This window comes from Cyrtonyx montezumae, unplaced genomic scaffold, assembly GCF_038088225.1.
Source record: "Cyrtonyx montezumae isolate F1298 unplaced genomic scaffold, pur_monq_1.0 scaffold_3, whole genome shotgun sequence".
Lineage (NCBI taxonomy): Eukaryota > Metazoa > Chordata > Aves > Galliformes > Odontophoridae > Cyrtonyx > Cyrtonyx montezumae.
The window spans coordinates 36,678,162-36,704,695 of NW_027072034.1; the positions used below are offsets into that span (position 1 = coordinate 36,678,162).

The following is a 26,534-nucleotide window of genomic DNA, read 5'->3' on the forward strand; positions in this document are numbered from 1 at the left end:
CGTCTTTAAGACGTAGCTGCTTTTATTTATTTATTTATTTTTCCGCCCCCGCTCCAGCAAAGATGAGATTAAGACAGAAGACGTCTCAGCGGAGGGACAGGACACAGGTGAAGATGCTGACATTGATGTGGTTGGTGCAGACCAGGTAATTTGGGATTGCGTTTTCCAGCACTGCGCAGGGCTGTGTGGGGTGAGAGAAGATGAGTTCAGAACCCTGTGAGCACCCCTTGTGGGATCAGATAGGAGGGTGTAGCCAAACTGCAGCTGCCTGTCTGGGTTTCAGCTCAGCTGAGAAATGAGTATTTGGGGCAGTGAAGGGCTTGCAGCCCCGTGGGGCAGGGGAGCACGTGAGATCAAATAGGCTGTTGTAACCATGGGTGTTGCAGCAGTGACTGATAAAAGGGGGAAAAAAATGAGGGCACGAGGCTTCTTGGGCTGCAGCTGGTGTCTGCCCTTCCTTCCTCTGAAGGTTTGCTGTGCGAGCCATTGAAAGGGCCAGAGCATTTCCTTCAGTTTTTTTCTCTTGCATTTCCTTCTGCTCTCTGAACTTTTGATACGATGCCAGTACAGCGCTTCACAGGCAGTTTTGACAGTGATTCAGAGAGCCCCTTGCTTTCTAGCATCTCTGGCTACCTGGGGTCTAACAAACGAAGACCTCATCTGATTGTTTATTTATTAAGCGAGGTGCTCTTGTAAAGCTAAGTAAATGATTTCTTCTCATATCTGAGTAGTAGACTTCTAACCTTTTCTTCCAGTTGTAGGCCTGCTCAAATATAAAATCTTTGCTTAGATGATGGGCCCGGAGCAGCTCCTACTGAAGGCAGATAATAAAAGATGTTCTGCCAGTGAGCCGTATGCTTTCTGAGAGCCAGCTGTGGCCACATCACTAAATGTTTGGAAGCTTTGTCTTTGTTCTCATTCCAGATGTGCTCCTGTGTGACATTTTCTTGATAGTATGAGAGTGACTTGTTTTTTCTCCTGGTACAGGACAATTAACAAACTGAGAAGATGAACAGAAGCGAAGAACATCGTTCAGTTTCACAATCTGAAGAAAAACGGTACCATGGGGTTGCGATGGCATCAAGCAAGGCAGCAGGAGATGTGTGTCAAGTCTCCCCCCGTAGGCACCCACCCCATGCCAGGTTCTAGCACTGCGGTTGAATTGTGTTGGAGCAGAACCTGTTCTGTGGCACAGCTGCACAGAGAGGTGGTGGGGTCTCCTTCTCTGGAGACGTTCCAGACCCGCCTGGACGCCTACCTGTGCAACCTGGGCTAGGGAGCTGCTTTGGCAGGGGGTTGGACTCCATGATCTCTAGAGGTCCCTTCCCACCCCTACAGTTCTGTGATTCTCTGCACTGCTGCTGATGGGGATTCCTGGTGTGCCTGGTGGAGTGCTTCACGAGGGGGAGAGCCGTGAACATCACGACTCAAACTTCATCGTCGACTTTGACGTGGTCTTGGGAGAAATTCCAACCCAAGTATTGGAATCAGGGTACTGACATGCTATGACTTGAAGACTCTGCCCCAGCTCTGATTGGAGCAAGCTTGTGTCATCTACTTGTGTGTTTTGCTGGATGCGTGATCACGGCACGGGGAGAAAGGAGCCTGGCTCCACCATGAACACGGAGCTGCTGGGTAATGCCAGGTGACGTGGCTCCAACCATCTGAAAGAATCCCCGAGTGCCGGTGCTTACAGAAGCGGCGTTATTTGCCTGTGGGGATGAGGGCGTGTACCCGGGAGACTTGAATCAGGACTTGCAGCCACAAAGAAAATGGCGGACCAGCTGAGTGTTTTCCTCCAGAATGAATTCTCCATACACTGTAATCGTGCGGTATTTACTTGGAAAATGAGAAGTGTGAAAAGACAATGTAAATAGGCTGTAAATACAACCATTCGCCATCGTGATTCCGTTAAGAGCTTGGAAATAAGTGATCTTCGCTTGACAGTGGGTGGGAGAGGCAGTAAGATGGGGATTTTTTGCTGCTTTTGCTGCTCCGTGGAACTGTATGCTGCATTAATCCATCAACTTTATTTCTCTTTTATATACATACTATATATATATATTTTGGATTGTAACTGTAAAATAAACCACATTAGCCATTGCTATTCATGGGTACTGCAGGTGCAAGTCATGTGTCACTGGATAGCAGAAGTATGAGAGCAGGGGTTGAGGCAGTTCGTTGACCACCGCACAGCCTGGTGTAATAGCTGACCAGAATCCACCCCTCATAACTCGTCATAGCTTAGATGGTTCTTTAACGGGAAGAAGTCAATTCGATGCATACACAGCATTAATTAGAACTCACATGCCACGTATGAAAATTTTTATTTGCAAATACAAACTTGATTTGAAAACAGATTTTAAACAGATCTACACTGCAACCAAAAAATAACTTACATCTTTTAGTTGATTTTTTTTTTCCCAACACAGTCTTTAACAGTGAGGCAACGACTTCCAGCTGCTGTGACACTGAATGAATATCCATGGAATGTGTCAATAGCAAACAACAGAAGGAGGGGGGGGACAGACAAAAGCACTGAATGAATGCCCACAACAAATTAATTAGTGCACATCACTGATCAGGTAACGCTTACACAAAGGATCTTAAAAAAAAATTGGTTCCTCCTACAAGAATTAAACACACTCCTTTTGGATCCACTATGAACACAAACAGACTTCGCTATTCAGTCGCCTTTTTATAATGAACATCACTGAAAAGGCTGAAGTGGAGAAGGCCAAGGAACAGCTGGGGCAAATAAGGACCACGTGGAGCAGAGAGGCAACGTGTTTCTGGCATTACTTTTTCCTTACGTGCCAGAACGCTCGGCTCGTGCGATGGAACTGCCTGTGTAAGAGATGAGCCCTGTGCTCACAGTAACGTCTCCTCCTTGCCAAGGCCTAACAACCCTACGAGCTGTCTGTCAGTGCAGACGTACCCTCCCACAGCAGTGCAGGGATACCTATTTACATAAGGGATGGAGGTGGTCAGTGCACCACACGTTAGAAAGACACAGGTCTTTGTAATTAAAAACGGGTTTACTCTGAAGTCAAATAGTGTTATTCTTCTGAGAAGGAATTACGCAACATCTGTAAATAAATACTGTAATCTATTTTACAAACCATAGACTATCGAATAAATACAAAATGTTTTGCCATTCCGTACAAAGGCATTTCTTTGATGTAAAAGGTAGTCTGGCGATTAAATACTTCCAGCACAGAACAAAGCTGAGTTCCTGGAACTGAAGCCCACGGAAACCACGTGGGTGCGTAGCAGACCTGCTGCAGACCGTCCCTTCTCTTCTGCGACCGCTACTCAAAGTCCTCTTCGTAGTCGTATTCATCCAGGTCTACGTCAGCCAGGTGGGAAGGCATTTCAAAGAGCGGTCTTTTTTCCACCTGGTACTTCAGGACGTTGGCCTTCTGCTGGTCTGAGGGATTCAGCTCAGCTTCGTACCTACAAACAGGTGACAACGTTTGGCTACGTCGGGACGTGCCTAACGCAGCAGGCGTGAGTACAGCGGAGGGAGAGCAACCAATGGTGTGGTAAAACTAGAAGCAGGAAAGCTGATTGCCTGCTGCTGACCACCACACGTGGGCATGACCTGCTTGGTAACCAAGTGTGTAACTTAACTTACATCTTATTGGAAGATCTGCTATGGTGCTGTTCAGGGATCAGTCCAATGTCTGAGCAAAGAAAGGGCCACTTCCTGGGCCAGGCTGACTACAGCTCACGCCCATCTTCCCAGGTGCTACCAAATAGCAGCTCGGCGTGGGATTATTTCCATCTGCTCAACAAGACCAGGCTACAAACAAGCTTTAGATGCTGCAGTTATCCAGTAGGAAACCTTCAAATTTGACTTTATAATGGTGTTTGTGGTGATAAGGAGAAGCATTTTTTCAGAGAATGGCATAGGGCAAAGAAGCCTTTAACACCAGGAACCCACCATGAATGCTAAAACAGAGTAGCAAGAACATCAGAGGTAGGAGGGGAGAGAAATGCTTTCACTGTGAACATCATTCCACTGAATAGCTTCATAGGCAAATCTAACAACACAGCTTCAGTAACACTGTGAGTACATCTAACACTTCGTGATGACATCAGCTACAGATCGCTCCCGTATCACCTTGAAAAAACACCACCGCTATTTTGCCCTTCCCAAGATTATTAAAACCTTCAAAATAGGAAGCAAAACTCACCCTAAGAGTTGCCTTACTGAATTACGCATTCGAAAAAAAGAGTTTGGAAAATACATCTATTCTACCAAAACCACAGAATCATCATAGAATCACAGAACCACCTGTGTTGAAAAGGACCTCAAAGATCATCTGTGGTTTCAACCCGCATCAACCCCCTGCTGCCCAGGGCCCAATTCAAACTGGTGTGGAATGCTTTGATGGATGGGGCATCCACATATTGTTTGAGCAGTCTGTACCACTGCCAGAATTTCTTCCTTCCTAATGTCTAACAAACATCTTTTGTTTTAAAACTATCACCCCTTGCCCTGTCACCACAATCCTTGTTAAAATGTCCCTCCCCTTGTGGGGAAGAACATCTTTCTTGTGGGCTGCCCCTTAAGCACTGGAAGGCCACTTTAAGGCTTCCCCAGAGCCTACTTTTCCCAGGCTCAACAAGCCCAGCTCCCTCAACCTTTCCTCATAGGAGAGGTGCCCTCTGACCATCTCTGTGGCCCTGCTCTGGACCTGCACCAACACCTCCACATCTTTGGACCCCCCAGAGCTGAAAGCAGATGGGTCTCATGAGGGCAGACGGTCAGGAAGGAGAATCACATCCCTCTCCCTCCGGGCCACGCTTCTCTGGATGCAGCTGGCCTTTGGGGCTGTGAGAGCACCGTGTTGCTGGCTCACGTCATGTTGTCCTTCCACCAATACCACCAAGCCTTTCTCTGCAGAGATACTCTCATTCCACTCATCACATAGCCTGATTGGGATTGCCCCAGTCCTGGAACAGTCTGGGATTGCCCCAGTCCTGGGTTTGCAAAAGTCCATAGCAGATTCTCCCGGGATGGTATCCCTTCCCTCTACCATGTTGACTGCACCACAAAACTTGGTGTTGTCCACAAACTAGCAGAGGTTGCACTCAATCCCACTGTCTATGTCAACAGTGATGATATTAAATGGTACCAGTCTCGATACAGACTGTTCAGGGCCACCACTCATTATCGCAGAGCACTTAAATTACTACTCCTCACAGGATTAGTAAGTCTGCTCCTTCCAGCACAGAGTTTACAATACAAACATAACCACACGGCTACAACGCTTTTACAATGGCCCTTCCCCTTGCCATTCTACAGCTTATGTAGATGACACACCTAGACCTCTAGATTTCAACCTGAAGCCTAAACCAGGTTAAGTTTCTATTTGTTTTGCTTATCTTTTTACGCAATGAATAAGAAATTGCAAATTCACGGCTAAACACGGGCAACAACACTGGTCCAGAAAAATAATAGCACAAATGACAGTAGTGATGGTGGGGCTCTACAGGAGAAGAAAGGCCACGGATCAGCTGTCCTGCTACGTACTTACCCATCATTCCACTGGTCACTTGCTGCCTCCTCTGCTACCAAGATATCGTACTCTTCAGCAGCGTACTTCTCCCAGTCCGAGACCTCAGGACTTTCACCTTCACTGTCCTAAGCAACCACATTACAGGTCAGACAAAATTATAATGACAGTACCATTGTTACATGGCAACTAAAATGATTAGAATGATAATTATATTAACGATTAAGCGTGTAGCTAAAAAATTATTATTTATTTTACAGTTTCATACTCACCCGCAAAATAGAAAATTGATCCTTCTGTTCATGGTCAAGGTATTTTTCAATGTTGAAAAAGGTATCAAAAAACACATTTGTCAGCTTGCATTTCTTTAAATCGTGCAGAGTAATTTTTCCTGTAGACAAGAGATCAGACACTGAGAGCTGTCATCATCCTTACTCCAAAAAGGAGAAATGTAACTCAAGTTATCATTATGCTTAAGAACATTTGCTACCGATGCTCAACACAATCAGAGTTCTGAATAGATGAAATATGTAACTAGAAGACTGCCCTTCAAAGTGAACAACACTCAAGTATTTCAGATATTTTCCTTTGCTTTAACTGCTCTCCTGCTTCTTTCAATATGTTGGTGTGAGATGCTCCATCACACCGAGATTTAAAATAACCATTCAAGCTAACTGTCCAAGATTCCTGAAGAAATGGATGCTTCCCATGAGCTAGTCATTCCTTGCCAACAAGTGTTTGGGCAGCAATCTCCTCTGGCAGCATCCCTCTCTCTTCCCTGTATGATGGTGGCTCCCCTTTCTTTTTGCCTAAATTATTCTGCATTACACAAGTGAAAGTAATCCATCTCACTGAGCTCCTTCAGCTCTCACTTGGAAAAGAATTTCTATTTGACCTGAACAATTCAGCGTGCATTTCAGACTTGAGCGTGTGACTGTGCCTCATACAAACGAGCTTTTTATAGAGAGTAGTTTGTCTTCTTTGCCCAGCCTGACCGGTATTTACTGCCTGAGTGGTAGGCTAGAAATTCAGAAGTGTTTTGCTTTATAAAGTGCTAGTTAAAACTCACAACAATGGGGAATGAAGCGTTAGGAGTATCTGCTGAGCAGCTTGAAGATGTTCCCTTACCTCAAGGCTGAATGCAGAATGACTGAAAAATATCAGATGTGCAAGTAAGGACAGATGGCTATCGTTGAAAGTTACGACTTTATTAATATGCCTTATCTATGGCTAGTCTTCTGTTGCCAGTCAAAGAGCAGCCAAGAGCAGATGTTATGGAAGAGCTAGGTAGAAGCCAGACTTGCAACAGTATTTCCTCAGCTTAGTAACCTAGCTTAGCAGCCTTTAACAATGTATAGCTCAAGGGCACTGGAGGGAAGTAGAGGTCTTTGAATCTGAATCCCATTTGGGAATGGCTGCCACACATCTGCCACCATCTGAAGCGCCCTGGTGTATTCTGTGTAGCTTCCAGCTGATGCTCCAGAACATCGCAAATCCCTCATGGCACCTGTGTCATATCTGTCAGACCCACACAGATGTCTGATGTATCAGGTCATCTCAAGTGGCAGCATCTCTCCACAACCAAGCAACTGATTTGGAGCCCTAGTTATATAAGCTCCCAATTTAAGTTTGGCACCTATATTTGGTTCACTGATTTGCTCTCCAGTTTCCATTTACTGCAATGGAAGCTTCGATACCTAACACTCACGTAGACACCCACATTGTCTCTCAGAGACCAACAAGACCAGAATGCAATTGACATTGCTAAATTTAGGTCTCTGCAAATTCAATAATTTGCTTTTTGGTACACAAAGCATCGTGTATCAAATTGTATCGTAGTACAGCTACATACTGTACAATATTACCTTTTGTTCTGATTCTATCAATTGCAACATCAATTGATGAGGCTAGTTTTGTGTTTAGGAAAACAACAGAAAACAATAGAAGAGTTTTTTCTTAATCCATCTTTTCTACGACGTTTGGTTTTTACAAAATCCACCAGCTCTTCCCAGTTTGTTTTTACTTCCATTGTCCTATACGGCTCTTTCCTCCTAGCTAAGATCTTTCACAACATCCTTATATCATCTTCGCGATACATAAGAGACACAAAAATCTTGTTTATTTGAGACACTATCAAACACATCTGCCTTTCAGAAGTACTTGAAAGGGACACCTTAAGTCTAGGATTCTACTGTAGGGAAATGTTTAACATAAAGTGAAATAAACTCTTCAGAAAATATTTATCTTTAATTCACCCCCACCTCCCTTGTATTATACACATGATCTTGGATTGTACTGATATCTAGAACTAAGCTTCCAGCCAAAACACACATATTACGCCTTTTTCACTTACAATTTTATCACCTTACAAATGTGTTTTCACTGAGCAAATTCACATTAACTTTACTTAAATCACAACATGAAGCTTTTAGTCCTCTTAAACAAGCTTTGAGGTATTTCAGTTCTCTAAGTATGTGAAATTTCATGTCTCCTTAAAAGAGAAGTGCCTTTCTTTCAACAAAAGGAAGTTTCTGGTAATTTAAGTATTTTTAATACTGGAAAGGAGGTGGGTACAAAACAAAACTATTAATTTACATATATATGTATATATTTATATATATCTATAATTTTTTATTAATCCTTTATTAATTTATACTCTAACTATAATTTTGCAGACAGTAAACAGGATGACCCTAGTGAATGACTACTACTGAAGTGACTCTTGGAATTCTAGTAGGCAAAAATCACTGCTTCATCTACAAAAGTGCATGCATGCAAGACATTAGCACATTATATTTGGTAAACAAAAGCATAGACGTTCAACAATTTCCTTTTCCCATAAAAACAGCAGACATCAGTGTTATGTGGCAGAGGTTACTACTCCTATCAAACACTTCAAGGACAAATATGCAAGTTCCACATTTATTGCGATCCAGTCTGTACAATAATAGCAACAAGACCATGTGCCAAAGCCTTGTACACACTGAAGTTCACATTAAAAAGCATAGCCATAAAAAGGATTATCAGAGCTAACTATGGACGAGTATTCAGGCATTAGATTTAGATACAAGTCAACCTAAGTGGTGTTGAGTTCAATTCTTGAAGACTAGTTCATCACAGCTACGACAGTTTTATCAAACTCCTGAGACAAATATCAGGAACGGCACATGGGGTAGAAGCCATGAACGTTCAGGATGCCACTCTTCAACACTGCAGTCATATGTTTACCAAAATACTTTTAATATGAGTGATCATCATGTTCTAAAGCTACAAACTTGAGCTTGATCGGATAAAAAGTTAACGTAAGCCAAATGCAGGAAGACAGAATGCAGGTCTATTGAAGGTTCAGATGAACGTAGAGAAAGGCCAGGATTAAGAATAGCTCAACATTCAGCCGTCTTTAAGACTACTGTCATTGATTCCTTTTAACCTAAAATGATTCTGATCTATAGAGACAAACACCATTTAGAAACCTCCATTTGAAGGAATCTCACTTAAATGAGTACTGGGATAGGCAGGCAGGAAGCGAACAGAAGTCTCAGGAGACTTTCTTCAGAGTATCTTGAGAACAAACACGGCTACAAACCATTAGAAGACTTCAAGGAATTTTTAAGTAGCACATTTAATTTGAATGCTTGCCCATCCTTGGTAGATCAATTAATAAACACCAACTGCTTTTAGAGAGAGAACCATCCAAAGGCTTACTCTTGGTAGGACCATGCTCTTAGTGGTGCTCTAGCTCTTTATTCAGAAAAGCAGGAGTTACAGAACGGAAAAGGGTTTTATTACCTTCATATTGTGGTTTCACGAGATCCAGCATCTGGCACAAACAGTCTTCAAATGGCAAAGGTTCTATGGCCATGTTATCTAATTTTTGGCACTGTTCTTCATAAAAATACTCCAATTCATACATAGACAAAACACCATCTCCATCAAGATCCATGCAGCGAAACCAGTATTCAATGCTGAAATCCAGTAATTAATAGCAACAAGCAGTTTACACAAGCATACAAGAATTTTAAGAATGTACAGTGCTTGTTTTAAAGGCTATGCTACACACAGATGCAAAGCTAGTTTTAAGACTATGTTCCATAATGCCATTGGAAGTCATTAAACTACCATGATAACAGCTTCTGGTATTTGCCATACTATATAAAGTTATTTGCATTTGAAAACACACTTTTTAATTGTGAAGGGATAAGGAAGGAGAAAACTTAAAACACGTGGCTTTACATAAAAGTCATAGGAGCCAATAAAGCCAATAGGAGTTGTATTTATAACTGTGTATCAAAACCAGAGTTCTTTTTTCATATTGAACAAACCAATAATATTTTAAAATATTATAAATAAATAATATTTATATAAATAAATGTAAATATATTTTTATATATAATAAATAAATATAAATATTTATATGAATAAATATAGATATTTATATATAATATAAATAATATTATAAAATTAAGTTTCTAACAAACACTGTACACCTAATGCTGGCTGTATGGTTCCAAAGCCACCGGTATCATGAAACAACTGTAGTTCCATTTCAGTATGAGCTTGTCTGTAAGCAGTCAACATATACCTCATGAAGAAAAATAGTTATCCACTTAGAAGACATTAATAAAGACTTCTATGCAGCAACAAAGACACTGAGAAACAAGAATGATATAACCAACTGGGACAGTATTCTAATCAGGTTTTTAATGATTTTTTTTCTTCTAGATTTCTAGCTGAGCATCAGTGGTCTCCATATAAGCCAGTCTTTATTTCTGATAAAACAAGTGTATTCTTACCTAGTTGGTGTCTTCTTGTCTTCTTCAGATATCAAAAACCAGACAAAATCAGCATAGCTAATTTTTCCATCTTTTTGTGCTTTTCTACCTCTTGACAGTCGATGCAGGAAAAAAAGATAAAGAATTTATGTTAAAACATCCAGGTTTTACTAAACGAAGATTATTTTCCTTGGTGCTATTAACTGTTTATCTATCAAAAGATGCAGTGCTTGAAGGTGACCCATCAGTGATCACTATCATTCAGGAAAAAGGACCTTAGGAATTGTACTGTTGCTACCACAACAGATATATTTTAAAGAGAAAGGTGGTATAAGAACAGAAAGCTGTGCCCCATCAGCTAGAAGGGTTGGAATGCAAAAAAAAAAAAAAGAAGATAAAAATGAAGCAAAGCATTCATGAAGTATACATGACAAGAAAATTATTTTTTTTACTCATACCACAGAACACAGCATCCAAATACATTCTGATGACATCCGATCAACCTCTCTAGCAAAAAGTCAGGTAGGCAGTTGAGAGCTTGTTATGGTTCACTCCTAATCCCTCCCTTCTCACAGCTGAGTAAGCTGTAGACATATTCACCTGTTCACTTCATTTGTTATTCAGTTCAGCTTTTGTTATTTCTATTTATCATCACATTCTAGACTTGTTTTTGTAAACTTGACGCAATAATTTGTTGCAAATTTGATTGTATGAGCGGTATTAAAAATCCCAAATCCCACTGAGAGACTTTTAGGATTTAAGGGTACGAGAACAGCACCAGCATTTCTTCCTTTCTTCCATATATATATATAATATATATATATACACATATAGACACACACACACCATATAATACCAAATGACCAGAGTGTTCACAGTAATAAAGAAGACTACAAATCTAAGAATGCTTGACTCTGCCAAAGCTTTCAAGAACACCCTGGAGATTGTTTGTTACTAAAACCTGAAATTCACCATTCCATTTCAAGGGAAAGTCATTTAATTCTGAGAACAATGATCCTCAGTTTCACAAGCAAAGATATAAACTGGATTCAGATCAGCAGACAAAATAATTACCTCGTTACTGCTCCTGAGAAGATCCTCTCTATCATTCTACTTGATATTGCTGTGAAATAAAGATTTAAAATTGTATCAGTGGTTTACGTGTTGCACGTGCTACGTACCTGTCTAGCTGAAAAGTTTATCAGAAACCTCATACATAAACATCTGTAAGAAAGATCACCTACAGTGCTCACTAACCCTTTTGGGCCCTCTTAGAGAGGATCACTTAGCAGTCAGCCTCAAGAGCAAAGTTAGAACCAACCAACTTTGAATTCAGACGATGCAGAAATAGTAGCATAGCAAAAGTAATAACATTGGCTGGTAAGTAAGATGACATTTATTAGTTCTTTGACAAGTAAAATCATGTTTTCGAGTGCCAGTTTTATTTATTACTGTTTTACGTGCTCTTGATTTTTGGCAAGTTATATAAGCATACCTACTAGAGCAACCTCACAAATGAACTAATCCTTTCTCAGCGTCCTAAAGGAACGAGTTCTACAAGCAAGCTTCCAAAAATAATCAGAACGATGCTTCTTTTTAATTTGGGATAATATTCCATAGTCAATTCGTGTTTGAATAAATTTCCAGTCCTGAAGAGGACAATGAAGACAAGGGATACAAACCATCCAAAAAAATAACAGCTCCAGAAAAGGTACAAGAACATTTAAAGTAGGGAGTGTGCAAGACTACAGCACCTTAGTTACTGTATATTTTGAATGCAGAAAATTAAAAGCTGTTAAATGATATTTAAAGAAAACATACTGCAGCTGAATAAACAAAACCTTAAAGTAAGCAAAGCAACAACGTACATTTGCCTTACTTTTCTACTCTATCCATACCTTGCCATAAATGTCATGCTACTTTAATAATAATGAACTGTTTCCAAAACAACTCTCCACTGACAATATATCAAGTCTTCAGTTTCTAAGCGTGCAGGCTTGTTATCAAGGGGGGAAAAATGACTTATTCCCTCCTCTACTTCTTCGCCAAGATCAGAATTCAAATCCTGAGTTTTCCTCCTGTATGGTATTGCTGGACATAAAGCAGCATCAGAGATTACTTGTCCTGCTTTATTCCCCTGAGCCAGGGGGATCAGCTACAGGAACAGACTCCTGAACGCCGGCTTTCGCAGTTAACCACGTATTCAGTTGAAAGCTTGCAAGTAATTTAACACACATAAAGAAAGATGCTTAATTTGTCATACCATGATCATTATGTCGAGCTAAATCCATCCGATCAATATAGAGGTCATGGTCTGTATCCAGCTCCCAAAATTTGCAGTAGATAACATAGAAATGTTCGTATGAGAAGTACTCTGTCAGCTGGTTAATATCAGCTTCCTCTTCCAATAATGCCACATTCTATTATCAGAAGGATAAATAGAACACATTAAGGAATTTTTAAGACAGCTGCTGAACGATCCGAGTTCTGATAACCACACTGATCTTACCATCACCTAACAGTATTTCAGTGGAAGAATGCTTACTTTCTGAGACAACCCACATCGTACAGCATGATAGTGAAGACTTCACAGACAAGGCTGAAGGCTATCCACAGGAGAATGAGATCAGCTAGACTTCTGCTAATCGGATTTACACATGTACAGATCTAGATAAAATGACATTTAAACATATCCTACAGGAAGAGATTGAATATAATCCTGTCCCTACTAGATTTTGCAAGGGGAAGAAATGCTTATCTTATTCCCTAAAGCATTTAGCTAGTGCTTGTTTTAAATTTGTACAGACATCTTCCAAAATTTTAGACACCACGTACCTGCAAAAAATTGCTTTTCCTGAGCTCGTTACAGGTAATTTTCCCAGACCAGGACCTATTTACTGTATAAAATATTCTCTGTATAACCTGCAGGAAAACAAAAAGGTGATTTCAGTCATGCTAACAAAGCAACCTCCTAAGCATTTGTGACCAAAAATAAGTGTTTGCTTAGCTGCATTACAGGACTCCATCTTCCCACCCAAATGAAGGCTTTACAAGTCTGTTGTACACACTACTTCTGAGGAAACATTAATGTGCCACATCATATTGCCAAGCTATTTCCAGCTGTACCTAACCTAATGCAGGTAACTTCAGTGCTGCAGCACCCACATCCTACACAGTAAATCTGCAGAATACTTGCATGCTATGTGGAATATGTTTATTGACAATTTCATGGCCTTCCTATCTTCTAAAATGACAGGCAGTAAAGCTATTAATATCTTTCATGGCTTTGGATTTAAGGACCTGTATTTGCTATGAAAGTATTTTACTTCATAAGTGAAATGACAGAAATAGAACGGGGTCTGTTTAAGGAAGACCAGAGTACGGGGGAATACCATAACTTCTGAAGTCCACAAATACAAGAAACAAACATCTGACAGAAAGAATACTTCCTGCAGGTGGACAGATAATACATTTTTTCTATTTCATTCTATTTAAAAATAGACAAAAAACTGACAGCAGTTATAAAAAACAGCACAGAAACTATTTCTGAGTAACAGAACTAGCAAGAACGATGACTTTTCTATGACATCAGTGATAACTAGAATCAAAATCGTATTCATTCAATTGATAATCCATAAAATCTATTTAAATCAGTTGCACACGTAGATTGCCTTGATAAATTCATGCATTCAGCACAACTTGCTTCATTTAATTTATAAACAGGCTTTAAAACACCATTTTTCTGTATCTTAGGTATTCACTGCAATTACTTTGACCCAAGCACATAAGCATTTCAAATAATTCATTCACCAGTAACCAGACAAAAAACCTGAGCATTTTATGAGCTGTAATTGCTTAACTGGAGATACACTGTACCCTGCTGAGTAGCTAAACACTGAATGCTGTACATGTACAGCATTTTACTTGCAACAGTAGTTAGAAGCTACAAGGCAACCTCTTAAGGAACTCCTTCCCTCCTCCAATAAATCCTTTTCTAAATGAAAGATCTTTTTATTTATGTTTTTATTACTTCAGATTTAATTGCATTATATCAATAGTTTAAAGAAACCAACCATTTTAAAGTACAAATAGAAGAGCAATTTATTCACAAAGTTTTTAAAATGAAGTTTAAGCTGCCAGTAAGCAGTAAGCTACAGTAAGCTTTGTAAGCTCACGCTTTGAACAAGAACAGCTGGTTCAATAGATCCAGAAAGGAGAATAGACTGGTCTGCTTTTGAAAGTTAATTAGCTCAATTCTAATTGTGATTTTAGGGAAGGCCCAATTTTTGGCTTATACTACAAAGCAATTTTTTCTAAAAAGGTTTCGCTTTAGCTTTGCAACTTAATCCATCTGCATGTCATTATCTCATCTGTTATACATTTAACTGGTCTAAAAATAAAAACAAAATTGAATGTTTGCTGGAGACAACTGGGAATAGGCATAAAAAACAGTTTTCTAAAAAAGAATCAAAGCACAGTACCAGCCAACTGTCCAAGAACTGCCTTCCTCACTATGCTGCACAACATTTCCTCGTAAGGGAGAAGAAATTGTGGAATCTGGAGATTACAATTTCAAGAGTTCATAGGCGTATACTCAGCATACTTGCAGATCAAGTGCGGTATCACATTTGCCAGGACAAGAGTTTCTGATGTATTTCAGCTTTATCTTGGAGAGCGGTGCACCAAGCCTCACCCCTGGACTGACCAACCAACAAACACCACTGCCTGGCAGACAGAACCAACTGCTCCCATGGTTACAAGATGCCCTCTTCCTTATAGAGGTGTAGGTTACATAAGTATGAATACACATAACAGAGAAGCACAGCAGAAAAACTGATCATTTAACTTGCAACTGGAAGTTATCAGAAGACATTAAATCTTCAGCTGTAATGCCTACAGCCTCCTTAGAGTAAAGCTTCACATAGCAGGATTAAAGCTACTTTGAATATAGGCACAGAACACCTTATTTTATCTTAGAGGAAAACCACCTACAGTTATATCAGTAGCAGCAGGTCAATTTACCAGCAGCAGTTGGTATCAGCATCCAGAAATATGACGTGAAATAATGGCAGAGAGCCATCTTGCCATTTCTTACCTGCAGATCAGCATTTCTAATATTGCCAATACTCGTACTTCTTCTGCAATTCTGATCACACGTGGATTTCTCCTGGACACTGTACTAAATTTTGCTAGCCAAGTACTTGCAGCACTAATTAATTCAGTATTGGTAGGCTCGGGCCTATTAAAATAAGCTAAAATAAGCCAAAGAAATGCAACTGGAAATGGCAGAACCCCCTCCTTCCTATTCACAATTTTTAGCAGAGCAGGCTCTGATGCAAACCAAAATCTGTTAATAAAGAAAACTACTCACTGTTAGAACATTTCCTTTACTCATATTTGACAAGAAAGCTCTGAGAGCTTGTGTAATAATTGCGACAAGAAGCAAAATCTGAAGAACTAGGACCTGCTTGATAGGCTGCCAGCCTCTCTATGAAGGACAGGAGGAACCAAAACCAAACACTTCAAAAAAAAAAAAAAAAAAAGGTTTTCCGCACTTTAGGTCTGGGTCAAACTATCAGTTGTGCTTTTATCATTTTTTTGTTGTTGGGGAAGGTTTGTTAATCTAGTTTTCATATACACAGAGAGTGAACAGAACAACGCTCTGTGGAATTTTAATCTTTGGAGACTTCATTGGAATTGGCTGTCTAGTTTACAACTGTGAAAATTTAATGTCACTGATTTTTCCCTTGTGTACAGAAAGAATACTTCAGTCACATATCCATAGGAAGAGAGAAATGGAGCTTTTCCTGCCTAGAAAGAAAAATCCCTGGAGGTGGATGTGGTAAGCAGCTTCAGTATTATCGTTATTTTACTTGATATTGAACATAACCATATTAATATAGACCTCTCATTCAAAATTTCATTTAATTAATTGCAGACCACAGTCAAGATCCCAACAGTCTATAGCGACAATCAAGTCTTTAAGATAACAACCTGTTCTTCATTTAAATGCTCATTAACTTATTTTACACATCTACAATTTGGTGTTTCTTATCCTTGTATTAATTTCAACAATGACTATTACGATACTCAAGAAATTAATTTTCTTCACAATAATTCTAGTTTTGTTGACATGAAGACTGGCAGCCAACTTAACTTTTCCCCTCCAAAGGACAAAGATTTATACATTTTGTCTAAGTTTAATCATTTTCATACTCAGTTAACTGAAATAGCTTTTCCAAATAAAAAACACTTACTGTGGTAATGTACCGAGAATGAAACTCAGATGCTTCTTTTAAAAACGATAGGCCAGGATGGCTATTTACCACATCCTACACAAAGGAACAAAATATCATGAACAGCATCCCTTAGTGTCTATACTGAACAATTAACACAGATGAGAGAATGTCTTTCCTTAGCTAAAACAGTTCAAATTAGCTACGATTAATAACTTCATTTAAAGCACGCTTCATGCAAATAATACTGTTGGCATTTAAAAAAATAATTATCTTCCAATAGCCACACTAACAGGTGATTTCCTGTATTTTAGATGGGCAGAAGACTTTGAATGAATTGGTCAGATGAATACTACTGATGACTGTCACTTGTAATTCTGTGTCTGATGATGAGTCACTCGAGTCAGTTTAGGTTTTATAAATGTATTTTTCTGTGCAATTTGACAAAAATTGCATTAGGTATTGAATACCGAAAAGCACTCTGCCCTTCAAAGGCCCTCCTTAAGCACAAAGGCTGCTCTGAAAGTAATGCCTCCTACTTATTTCCATTGCATTGCTGTAACAGCTACAAAGAGCACAATAATGCTATCTGATGGAGCAAATTCCCAGCTACCAAACACTGTTTTCAGCACAGTCAGCACCATTAGCTGTGTACTTTTGCCAGCAGAGAACAAGAGCCTGCATACTGTGCTTGCAAAAAGAAAATGGATCCGCATAGTTGTCTGGAACATGGCTTGTCTTCCCACACTGCTGTTGCCACTGCCTCTATTTGGTCTCCACAAATGTCCAGTAAGTGTCAATGAATGTCAATAGGTGCACTTTCTTTTCTGAAAATAGGAATTCAGTGACACGTATTTGCTTCATCTGCACTTCCACATTCATTTTGTCAGAATGCCCTTCTGCTGCCATCAGTTGCACAGTAACAAAACGTAACAGAATACCGGTGGGAAGGTTCAACCTCCACTGCCATCCCACCAATATCCACCTCTGATGTTGAGGACTAACATAATAAAATATGAGACACTGCTTTCAGACCAGCCTTTGTAATTTCATCTGCCTTTCAAAACATTAAAGGTTGTCTGATACTCCTGCAAGCAATTTCAGATCCATACATCATACTGTAGGTTTTAAAAGACGTCGCTTGACATCAAATGATTCACTCTAGAAGTCACTCACTAGTCTCAGTGGACCACACTAAGTGAGTTACACTAAAATATGATTAATGAGCTCTAACGAAAATCATGAAAATGTACACTCAGCTCAAAAAATAAAATAAAAAAGTCTTAATTTTGTTGTGGTTTCCAGAACCAGTTTTTACTGCCATTTACTTGTAAAAAAGGAATGAAGTCTTCTTGCACTAAGTAGTTGCATCCAGGGTTCATTAGAAGATGAACAAACTTTGCAGCGTCATCATAGCAGGTCTGAAGTATTCTGAAATGTAAACACATACATGTACACAGAAAATTATTGATACTACTTTATATGGGCATGCTCTGAGAAAGACCTATGAAACAGCAACTGCAACATTTGACTCAGAAGTTAATTACACATGGCAAAGTATGCTACAAGAGACATTAGCAAGCACTGTTGTCTTGTAGGAGGGTATTCCATGCAACTGCTTACATGAGAAGACATTTTCAAGTTAGAAGTAGAATGCAAATCAGAATGAAGAGAAATAATTTTGCTCAGAGCTGACATCTGCAAGGCACGCCCATGGTTTTCAATTTTCCCATAACTAGCCAGCCATTTATCAAAAAATACTCAAAAATCTTTGTTCATAACAAGTACAGATTTGTTTCCTTGTTTTAGAAGGGGTGATATACTTACATTTTCTCCTGTATAAGTTTTCCATCAACAGCTGATTATAGGAAGTTCTTTTCTTTCCCTTTATACACTGGATCTCATTCAGAGCTTAGAATATACATTTCAATTAAAGAAATAAAAACACAGTATCTCTGAAAAAGTAATCTACTTACTTCCGCCACATTGCAACAAATTTATGAACTGACACGTATCCTGTTCGTTCACCTCCAGCACAGTAAAACAAAGGACCTTTCCAGTAGAGTGGGCAATCACAAGCCTATAATTAGAGCATACATCAAGTCAACTCATTGATTGTTTATCTGAGGGCTACTCCCTCATTTATAAATCTCTCAAATTAAGTTTTACAAGCATTAAGAAAAAACATTAAGGCAACTTCATGGGAGAAACCTTTTTGTAACACTGAACATATCTGTAGGGGATTAAAAGCATTTCTGAAACTATACAAACACAGATTCTTTTTTTTTTTTTTTTTTTTTTTTCTGAAACCAGCTATACACTCCAAAATAAGTAATTTGAAACAACTGCTTTAGGCCAAAATCCAGTAGAAGAAAGTAAAATATAAGGCAATCTTGCAATGTTCCTTATAGATGAAGGCAGCTACATGGTCATGCTCCAAGCAGCTGAATGGAGTCCATGCTCATTAAGCTCCACAAAGGGCTGGATATGTTTTAAGTCATGTAACTGCTCGTGCTGTCTCAAGCTCAACCTCTGGATGACAGCTATAGCATATATCTGTCTGCCTCAGAAGATGCTCAACTCATTTGCATCCTTGCATGTGCACTGTTACCCTACTTTCAGTACTAGGTCAGCCTGCACTGAGCATCAGTCGTATGCTTCACAATACTTACTGGGTACACTCTCCACAACTCCAGCATTCACATCTACATGGAAAGGAGCTGTGAAACCCTATAATTCAGCTTGGCAGTTAAACACTTCAGGTGAGGTAAAATGGCAGTTCCTTATCACCTAGTTCTGGTCTGCAGAAAAAGTTTGTTTCTATTTTTCTAAACCCTGGACTTGAAATACAAAGTGACAAGAACAGGAATGAGAACCAAACACTCATGGCCAAGCTGAATATTTCAAAAGCTAAAATTTAATTTTAAATCAACTAGTTTTTTGTGCATTACATGCATTATGAATAATCTTAGCTGCTTTCTAAGTCCAGTGTTTTGTCACTCTACAGTAATTATAAAATAACTTTCCACTTATGACAGAAGAATGAAGTTCTCAAGATGCTGAACCATTCTGTATTTCAGCATCTTTAAAATGGATGCTCATGACACTGCTGAATGAGTAAACAACCTTTGGAAGATTTTACACTAATAATAGTAAGATTTTCATCACACAACTAATACCATGTAGATCTGAAAACAAAATGCACATCAACCTACAAACACATCTGGTTCTGTGGTTCATTTCATTCTGTAAGCGTAATGCAAGGGTATTTTCAGACATGGTTAACATAAAGACTTCCACACAACTGTGCTATTGACATTAGTCATCATGTCATCTTACTGGTACCACTTAGTAGACGAACCAACATAATGCAAGGAAAAGCACACAGAATTAATGTATTCTTTCCACAGATGCTCAGTAGTGAAAGCAGCTCACTAACAAATTCTCACCTTTGCAACTTTCCCCATGTCATCTAAAGTTGCTCTCTCATTTGGAAACTGTGAGAAAGTTCTCTCAATTTTTGCAATCACAGCATCTATATTTACTTTTTCCTTAGGACATCCTCGAGGAAAATAGAAAGTTGGAATGGTGTGACTAAGCGACGGCGGCAAAGTTTCTTCCTTCTTTGTCTGAACCTAAACAGATAAATACAAATTTGACAGTGAGCAGTGATGAAATCATAACAGGCATCCTCAGATGGCTTGATTCTCCTGGTACGATCTGTTACAACACACCTTCAAAGAGATTTTTGATGACACACTGAATAAGCTATTTAAGAATGAGAGCACACTGGAAAATTCAGGAGCGTTTCCAAATACCATCATTTAGAAAGATTTCTGGTATGCTACAAAGTTAGTAAAACAATTTCAATCTTCAACCTACCAAGTTTCAAGATTAATATACTAGGCACATTTTTTTGACCCTAAAAATGATTGATTTTCATAAGGGAAGTAAATAAGACTGGAGGCTTTTTCTTTGTGTGTGTGTGTGCTGTACACAATTGTGCCACGTGAGCCTTGAAATGTTTTTCTCAAGAACTTGTGATATATCATACTACCAAAAAATAATTATCAATAGCAAGCAGAATTATTTAAACTAATTTAACCCCAGTGAAGATGAGTTTACCTTGTACTCAAAAAGTCCAATAACACAGAGAAACAAAGGTAGCAAGCACAGTAACAACTCAGTATTTGTGATTAAAGTCTTTAATCCTAAGGCCACCATCCAAATGTAAAAATGATTGTTAACACTATGTGACAGCTTATTCTAGTGTAAATATGCTCAAGATCCTGAATTACATTACACTTCCAACCAGACTTGAAGGGGGGAGGGGAAGACAACCCAAGGAACCCTTGCTTTTCCTCCTACCATCTTTGCAAAGGGCCTGTAAAGATGCTCATCCCAAAGGAAGCGACAGAACTAAGTACTTATGGCAAACAGTTTTTAATCTTCAGGGTTCCAACCCAGGAGCTGTTACTGGAAATCAACATGTACTAGAATAGCCTGAAGTATAGCCTGTATTAACCTTTCTTTCTCCTTCTCTGCCTTTAAGCCACTGCTCTCATTCCTAGTTGTTGAAGTTCCTCAATTGAGTTACAAGTTTTATTGCCTAAACAAAAAGGAAACCTTGAAACTGTGAAAACTACAGTCAGACAATGCCTATATTTTCTAAGAATCCAGTAAATTACAATTGTGAAACCTCATCATTAGCGTCTTACCTAATAAGGTTTCCATTTAGAACAAAAGTGCCACGAGGTACCAAAAATCCTTTCCATCTCTAGACTCCCAAATTTTGGGAAGGAATTAGAACATCAAAATTTTAACCTTCAAAGCACCGTTATCATCAGCACTACAAATAACATACATGATTGTGTTAACTCATTTTTTAGATCTAAGAGCTCAGCTCTATGCATCGACACTTTAAGCATGGCTGCTGCAGCTACCCTATGCAAACGCAGGCTAAAGACCAAGGTGGTACCAGGCTGGTACCATGGAGTCACATAGTTAACGTGCTCTCAAGCAATTAAATCATCATTTGTTTAATGATACCCATCTGTTTGTTCCAGAGCCAAGTCATTTTATTTCCCCTTCTCCCCATTTACCCGAGCTGCTCCCCCAGGAGTCGCTCAAGTTGCCACAAAGGAACAAGTGTTAATGTGCCTGGTGAGTGAGACAGTCCCATCTGAGCAGAGGACAGGTGTCAATTACAGACTGCTAATGTGCCCTCCACGTTTCAGGTAACACTGAAAAAACCTAGGGCAGACAAGAAAGGCATTTCAAAATCTATAGCTAAGAAGCTTGCCTTTCCTAAGATACAACAATTACATTTAGGCCTCGCTTTGAATTCAGCATGTTTAGTTAATATCTAATGATTAATCAGTAATTAATTTGTAAAACTGTACACTTTTAAAAAAAAATTTAAGTATATATACACTGCCCCTGCAAAGTAAAAACCCTCTCCGTATTTTGAAGGATACTTCCCATTTCTACACGCTGGTTTCTCTGAATAGGTAAAAGGAAAAATGGAAAAAAAAATAAAAATGTTTCTTTCTCTTACAAAGGTGTAATGTGTGCCTTTCTGGTAGATAAATTTGGTGTCTGCATGTAAGCGCCTCATGAGAATACCACCGAGGGGACAATGCAAACTGACACAGAATATTCTCCAGCAGCCAGCTCAGAGCATGGCTCTCATACAGCATCTGCCATGTGGACGTCCTCAGCACGCTAATGCTTCCTAAATGCCACTAGCAACTTGCTATTGGACAACTGAATTGTGCTGTGAGCGTCAGTCAACACAGGGATAAGAGCCCACTCCAAAGAAAGAAACAGGTCATCGAAAATGAGCAGCTCCAGCTAAGGCACTACAAAGTTACATTACACCTCCTCCCTCTCCTTGCCATCCCAAGAAGGGCCAAGGATTCTTCTCTTCCCTCAGCCGGAGCTCCGCTGAGGACTGAAAGGTTTCCAGTGCAGCTGAGACTGCTCTGCTGCGTGCACTTAACGAGGGAATGTGTGAAGGGCTCAAAGTGCCACTGCTCTCTCCTTCTGTAGATGTGAAGGGAGACAACTGTTATTTCAGGGCAGCCAAAACGCTTAGTTGTGTGAGACTAAGCTCTTCAAAAATGATTTCTAACTAGCCAGGAAATTTCTCCGTTAGCAATAACTGCTAGAAGTCTCCTAACGGAAAAATCTTTGAACTGAAAATCTGCAGCAATAGTTATTCTTTTCACGAGACCATTCCACCTTGGTGGTCAGTTTAATGCTTAAAAACTGACCTACATTTTCTTAGGGCTTTGAGTTAAAAGCTTCAGTACTAGTAGTGGTAAGCTAAACTGCCAAAGGAGACCGGTTTGGTAAGGGAAGAGCTTCACTGTAACATGACATGGCGCATGACAAGTAATATCCTTGGAGCTAAGGATTATGGCTGTATAAGCTTGCCAGAAACTCATCCAAGCAGATGTGTGCTGAAGTCTCAGGACTGAAAGATGCACTCACCTTTGCAATAAGGGTATGTGAAGTCCAAAATCTGTAACTGTATTAGAAAGTTGCCACTGCAGTTGAAGTTTTATGCTTCACTGTTCAATGGGCAAATTTCCTGTTTTATTTTGCTACTTTCCAGATCCTTTATCAGTTATAAGCACAAGGAAAAGAAAACAACTAAAATATAGTAATATATTAGTAATTAGAGAGGGGAACATGGATAGCCTTCACTCCAACCAAGAGAAGTTCAGCCTCCTTGTTTGTCCTCTGAGTGCTACTCATCTGTTGGTAGATGCAAGTGGTTAACTTGACTCTAAACAAAAATGAAGACAGAAGGCTTTTAAAATGAGGTATCATTTTTCCTCTCAATGAAAAAAGATGGCACTACAATGGAGCCTTTAGTGACTATGTACACTTCTGAAACCAGGTAAGCTGAGTGAAACATTGCCCAAAGGCCTAGTGGGAAAAGAAGTAAATACTGGTAATGAGGGATATTTCTATCTATCCAACAAGTACAAGTTTGGTTCAAGACCTAAGTATTTAACTAGGGAAGTTACCAAAAAAAAGAGCAGAATGTCACTGTTAAATATGTTTTGCATAAACAATTTTTTTTAAATGCGTTGTGCATAAACAATTCTAGCTCTCCACAGACCAAATCTTCTATTATTGCATCTCACATTGTAAGCAAGTATTACCTGGGTATAACAGAGTGCATAATGAGGTAGAAAGATTTACTGCAGAGGTGTACTACTTGGCTCTTCAAATGCTAACATCTCCATAACCCGCACTTAGAAGGATCATGAAGCAGCCAGCAAGAAAATCAGATGCTGCAAGAGGTTCCATTCTTTAATTGACACAATAGCAAACAGAAGTAAAGATGAAGACCCAAAGGGCAACAGGATGGAAATGAAAGGGTGAAGGGACCAGCTCTGTGGCCCACTCATTCTTCCACAGCAGTCGAAGTCCTTTGAGTACAGTTTCAGGAATATTTCTGCTTTAAGTTACCATCTATTTGCTGTTCAGTGAAACTCTGATTTCCTTCTAGGCAAGCAAGTGATGCAATCAGTAAGCTTTATGGAATCTAAATTGTGAACACCAGGTTTAAGACCCACACTACCAAAAAAAGCCTGCTCAGACTCATCTGCAAGGAAAAGATTAATTTCAACAGTCTGTTCAAACTTCCAAATACAATAAAGCTCCTTCAAAGATCTGCTTCAGGACAGGCAAGTAAACTTACTTCTAGAATTACTCTAAGAACAAGCCCAGGAAAACTTATATTCTGCAACATCAACTCTCTTGACCTTGTAGTAAACATTTGGATTTCTAATTATCTGTTCTAAAGCAGTGATGTTTTCCTCGTTCTCTGTATGCTCTTCATTATGCTCCCTCTAGCCAAAGCAGAATGACAGATTTATTATTCCAAGAAGTCACTGGCTGTACCATTTCCCATTCAGCTTCATATGCTTAACAAGAAAATCCTTCGACAATTTAAAGCTTTCAAATATATATATATATTTTTTTCTCAGGTAGACTCTTTCTGTAAAATCTAGCTAGTGCTCTGAAAAAATAGCTTGCAAAGAGTAATTTAGTCTGAAAGCTTACTAATGAAGTTCTACAGCATGGCATAAGGCAGTACATCCGCACCTCCCATATCTAGAGCTTACCAACCTTTGTGTCGGTACCAGTGGTAGCACAGTGGAGCCCGGAGGCACCAAGATGTCACTGAAAAGCAACCTTAAACTATTTGTTCTCATCCATTTTCCCCACAGTTGGTTCCACTTAGAAGCAACTTGATCCTGATGCTAACTTCAGGAAGATGAGAGGAACACTATGGCAATATTGTTTGAAATAAGCCTACATTACTCTTAAAACATTGCTAAGATGGCATTTAATCTTACTTTAACATAATCAGAAATCTAAAATGTACATGAATGGCCAACCTTAGGGACACACCTACAAAGAATGAACCTATGCCAAAAACAAGTGTCAGGCAATATATGCCAAAGTCCTCTTGAATCAAATGCTTTAGTCCCAGTTGCTTCTTCCAAGCGTTCAGTTATTATCTGGCAGCTGTTTTTGGATATGCTATAAAAACTAATTTTAATCATACGTGCTCTTCTTTCCACAGTAACAAGTAAACATCTATTAATTTTAGCCCTGACAGTTTTGAAATGGCTTGCTCTTGCCATTAGCCTTAACTCAGTCCCCTGGTCCAGTTGGGCCTGTAGTCACTTGAAATCAGTGCCACAGTGAACAAAAGGAAAAGGAAAAAGGAATACACTTTTTTCCATAAAGCTCCAGCTATATGCTGTTCGGAAGAAAATAAAAGTACTTAAAGCCACAGTGCTTGATTTTATACATATTGATCCTGTGAATCAGGAGTAAGGAACAACTGTTCAGTAACCCTCCCAGCACAGTCTGCGTTGCCACTCTCAGTTCACCTTGAAATTCTGCCCTGGCAAATACCTTGGGTGTCTCCCACTGGTGTGCCAGGTTTTGCACTCTCTCATTATTACAGATCAACTGTTATCGTTCTCATCTGATTCATGCATGTTCTTGGCAGTTGATTCTCAAGACTATTTCTATTAAAAAAAGGCTACTGTCTCTTGGTTTTGTCATTCAATGCAAATGAAAGCCCCTAATTTTGAAGTAACTTTACTCCAGGGACTGTGACCATATAGCACACTGTCCCATTTTGGCAGAACTGAAGAGGTCTGGAGTTTCTGGAATTGACACCTTCTGGAATTTACACTAGTAAATGTTAAATCCACGGAAGACTCTACACTTGCGCTGCAACTTGTATGGAAGAATGAAATTACAATTCCATGTCCTAAAAAATATATTCAATTTCTTGTTCGCATACAAACAACTCTAATAAAGGATAACATCAAGCATAATACATAGTTTAACTCTGTCTTACTGTAAGCTTGAGACTAAGCAGTTGATGGACCTAATTGGTCAATCCTTGTTCCATTTGACAAAGTCAGGCAAAACCCTTACTTTTGGCCAATGGTGGTCAAACTGCAAACAGAAAGTTCTGAAAAGTTGATTTTTATGATTTTACTTATTTTTAAACACTCAGCATCAAATTTTATTGTACTTCTGGCACAATATCACATTTCTCACACTTCAAGGGGAGCTAAAGGGACAAGGCTGGACTCTTCTCAGCAGTGTATGGCAATAGGACGAGGGGAAACCACTACAAACTGAATCATAGGAAGTTCTGCACAAATGTGCGTGGGAACTTCTTCACAGTGCAGTGACGGAGCAGTGGCACAGCTGCACAGAGAGGTGGTGGAGTCTCCTTCTCTGCAGATGTTCAAGACCTGTCTGGACGCCTACCTGTGCAACCTGGGCTAGGGAGCTGCTTTGGCAGGGGGTTGGACTTGATTTCTGGAGGTCCCTTCCAACCCCTGCAGTTCTGATTCTCATGTGGTCCCTGTCAACAGCACGTTTCAAATACAATGGAAAAATATCAGCCCTAGAATATCTGTCTACTGAGTTGCAGAGATAAGAATCAA

At 39.4% G+C, this 26,534-nt stretch overlaps 2 protein-coding genes across 3 annotated transcripts in view; one reads left to right on the top strand and one right to left on the bottom strand.

Moving 5' to 3' along the window:
* The window catches only part of LOC136051678 (cohesin subunit SA-2-like), a 54,052-nt gene extending 51,933 nt beyond the window's left edge, over positions 1 to 2,119 (top strand). Inside the window, exons 31-32 of the mRNA XM_065741230.1 lie at positions 58 to 145; positions 988 to 2,119. Coding sequence (XP_065597302.1) covers positions 58 to 145; positions 988 to 996 — 97 coding nt within the window. The 3' untranslated portion in view covers positions 997 to 2,119. The remainder of the gene's footprint in view (positions 1 to 57; positions 146 to 987) is intronic.
* Positions 2,120 to 3,183: 1,064 nt separating this feature from the next.
* The window catches only part of PPP2R3B (protein phosphatase 2 regulatory subunit B''beta), a 45,442-nt gene continuing 22,091 nt past the window's right edge, over positions 3,184 to 26,534 (bottom strand). For both annotated transcript variants that reach the window (XM_065741239.1, XM_065741240.1), the window contains 12 exons: positions 19,983 to 20,168; positions 18,510 to 18,613; positions 17,862 to 17,964; positions 16,555 to 16,629; positions 13,133 to 13,219; positions 12,561 to 12,717; positions 11,372 to 11,420; positions 10,319 to 10,408; positions 9,315 to 9,490; positions 5,798 to 5,916; positions 5,547 to 5,653; positions 3,184 to 3,456 (listed from right to left, as the gene is read on the bottom strand). In XM_065741239.1, the coding sequence (XP_065597311.1) occupies positions 3,312 to 3,456; positions 5,547 to 5,653; positions 5,798 to 5,916; positions 9,315 to 9,490; positions 10,319 to 10,408; positions 11,372 to 11,420; positions 12,561 to 12,717; positions 13,133 to 13,219; positions 16,555 to 16,629; positions 17,862 to 17,964; positions 18,510 to 18,613; positions 19,983 to 20,168 (1,398 nt within the window). In that variant the 3' untranslated portion in view covers positions 3,184 to 3,311. The remainder of the gene's footprint in view (positions 3,457 to 5,546; positions 5,654 to 5,797; positions 5,917 to 9,314; positions 9,491 to 10,318; positions 10,409 to 11,371; positions 11,421 to 12,560; positions 12,718 to 13,132; positions 13,220 to 16,554; positions 16,630 to 17,861; positions 17,965 to 18,509; positions 18,614 to 19,982; positions 20,169 to 26,534) is intronic.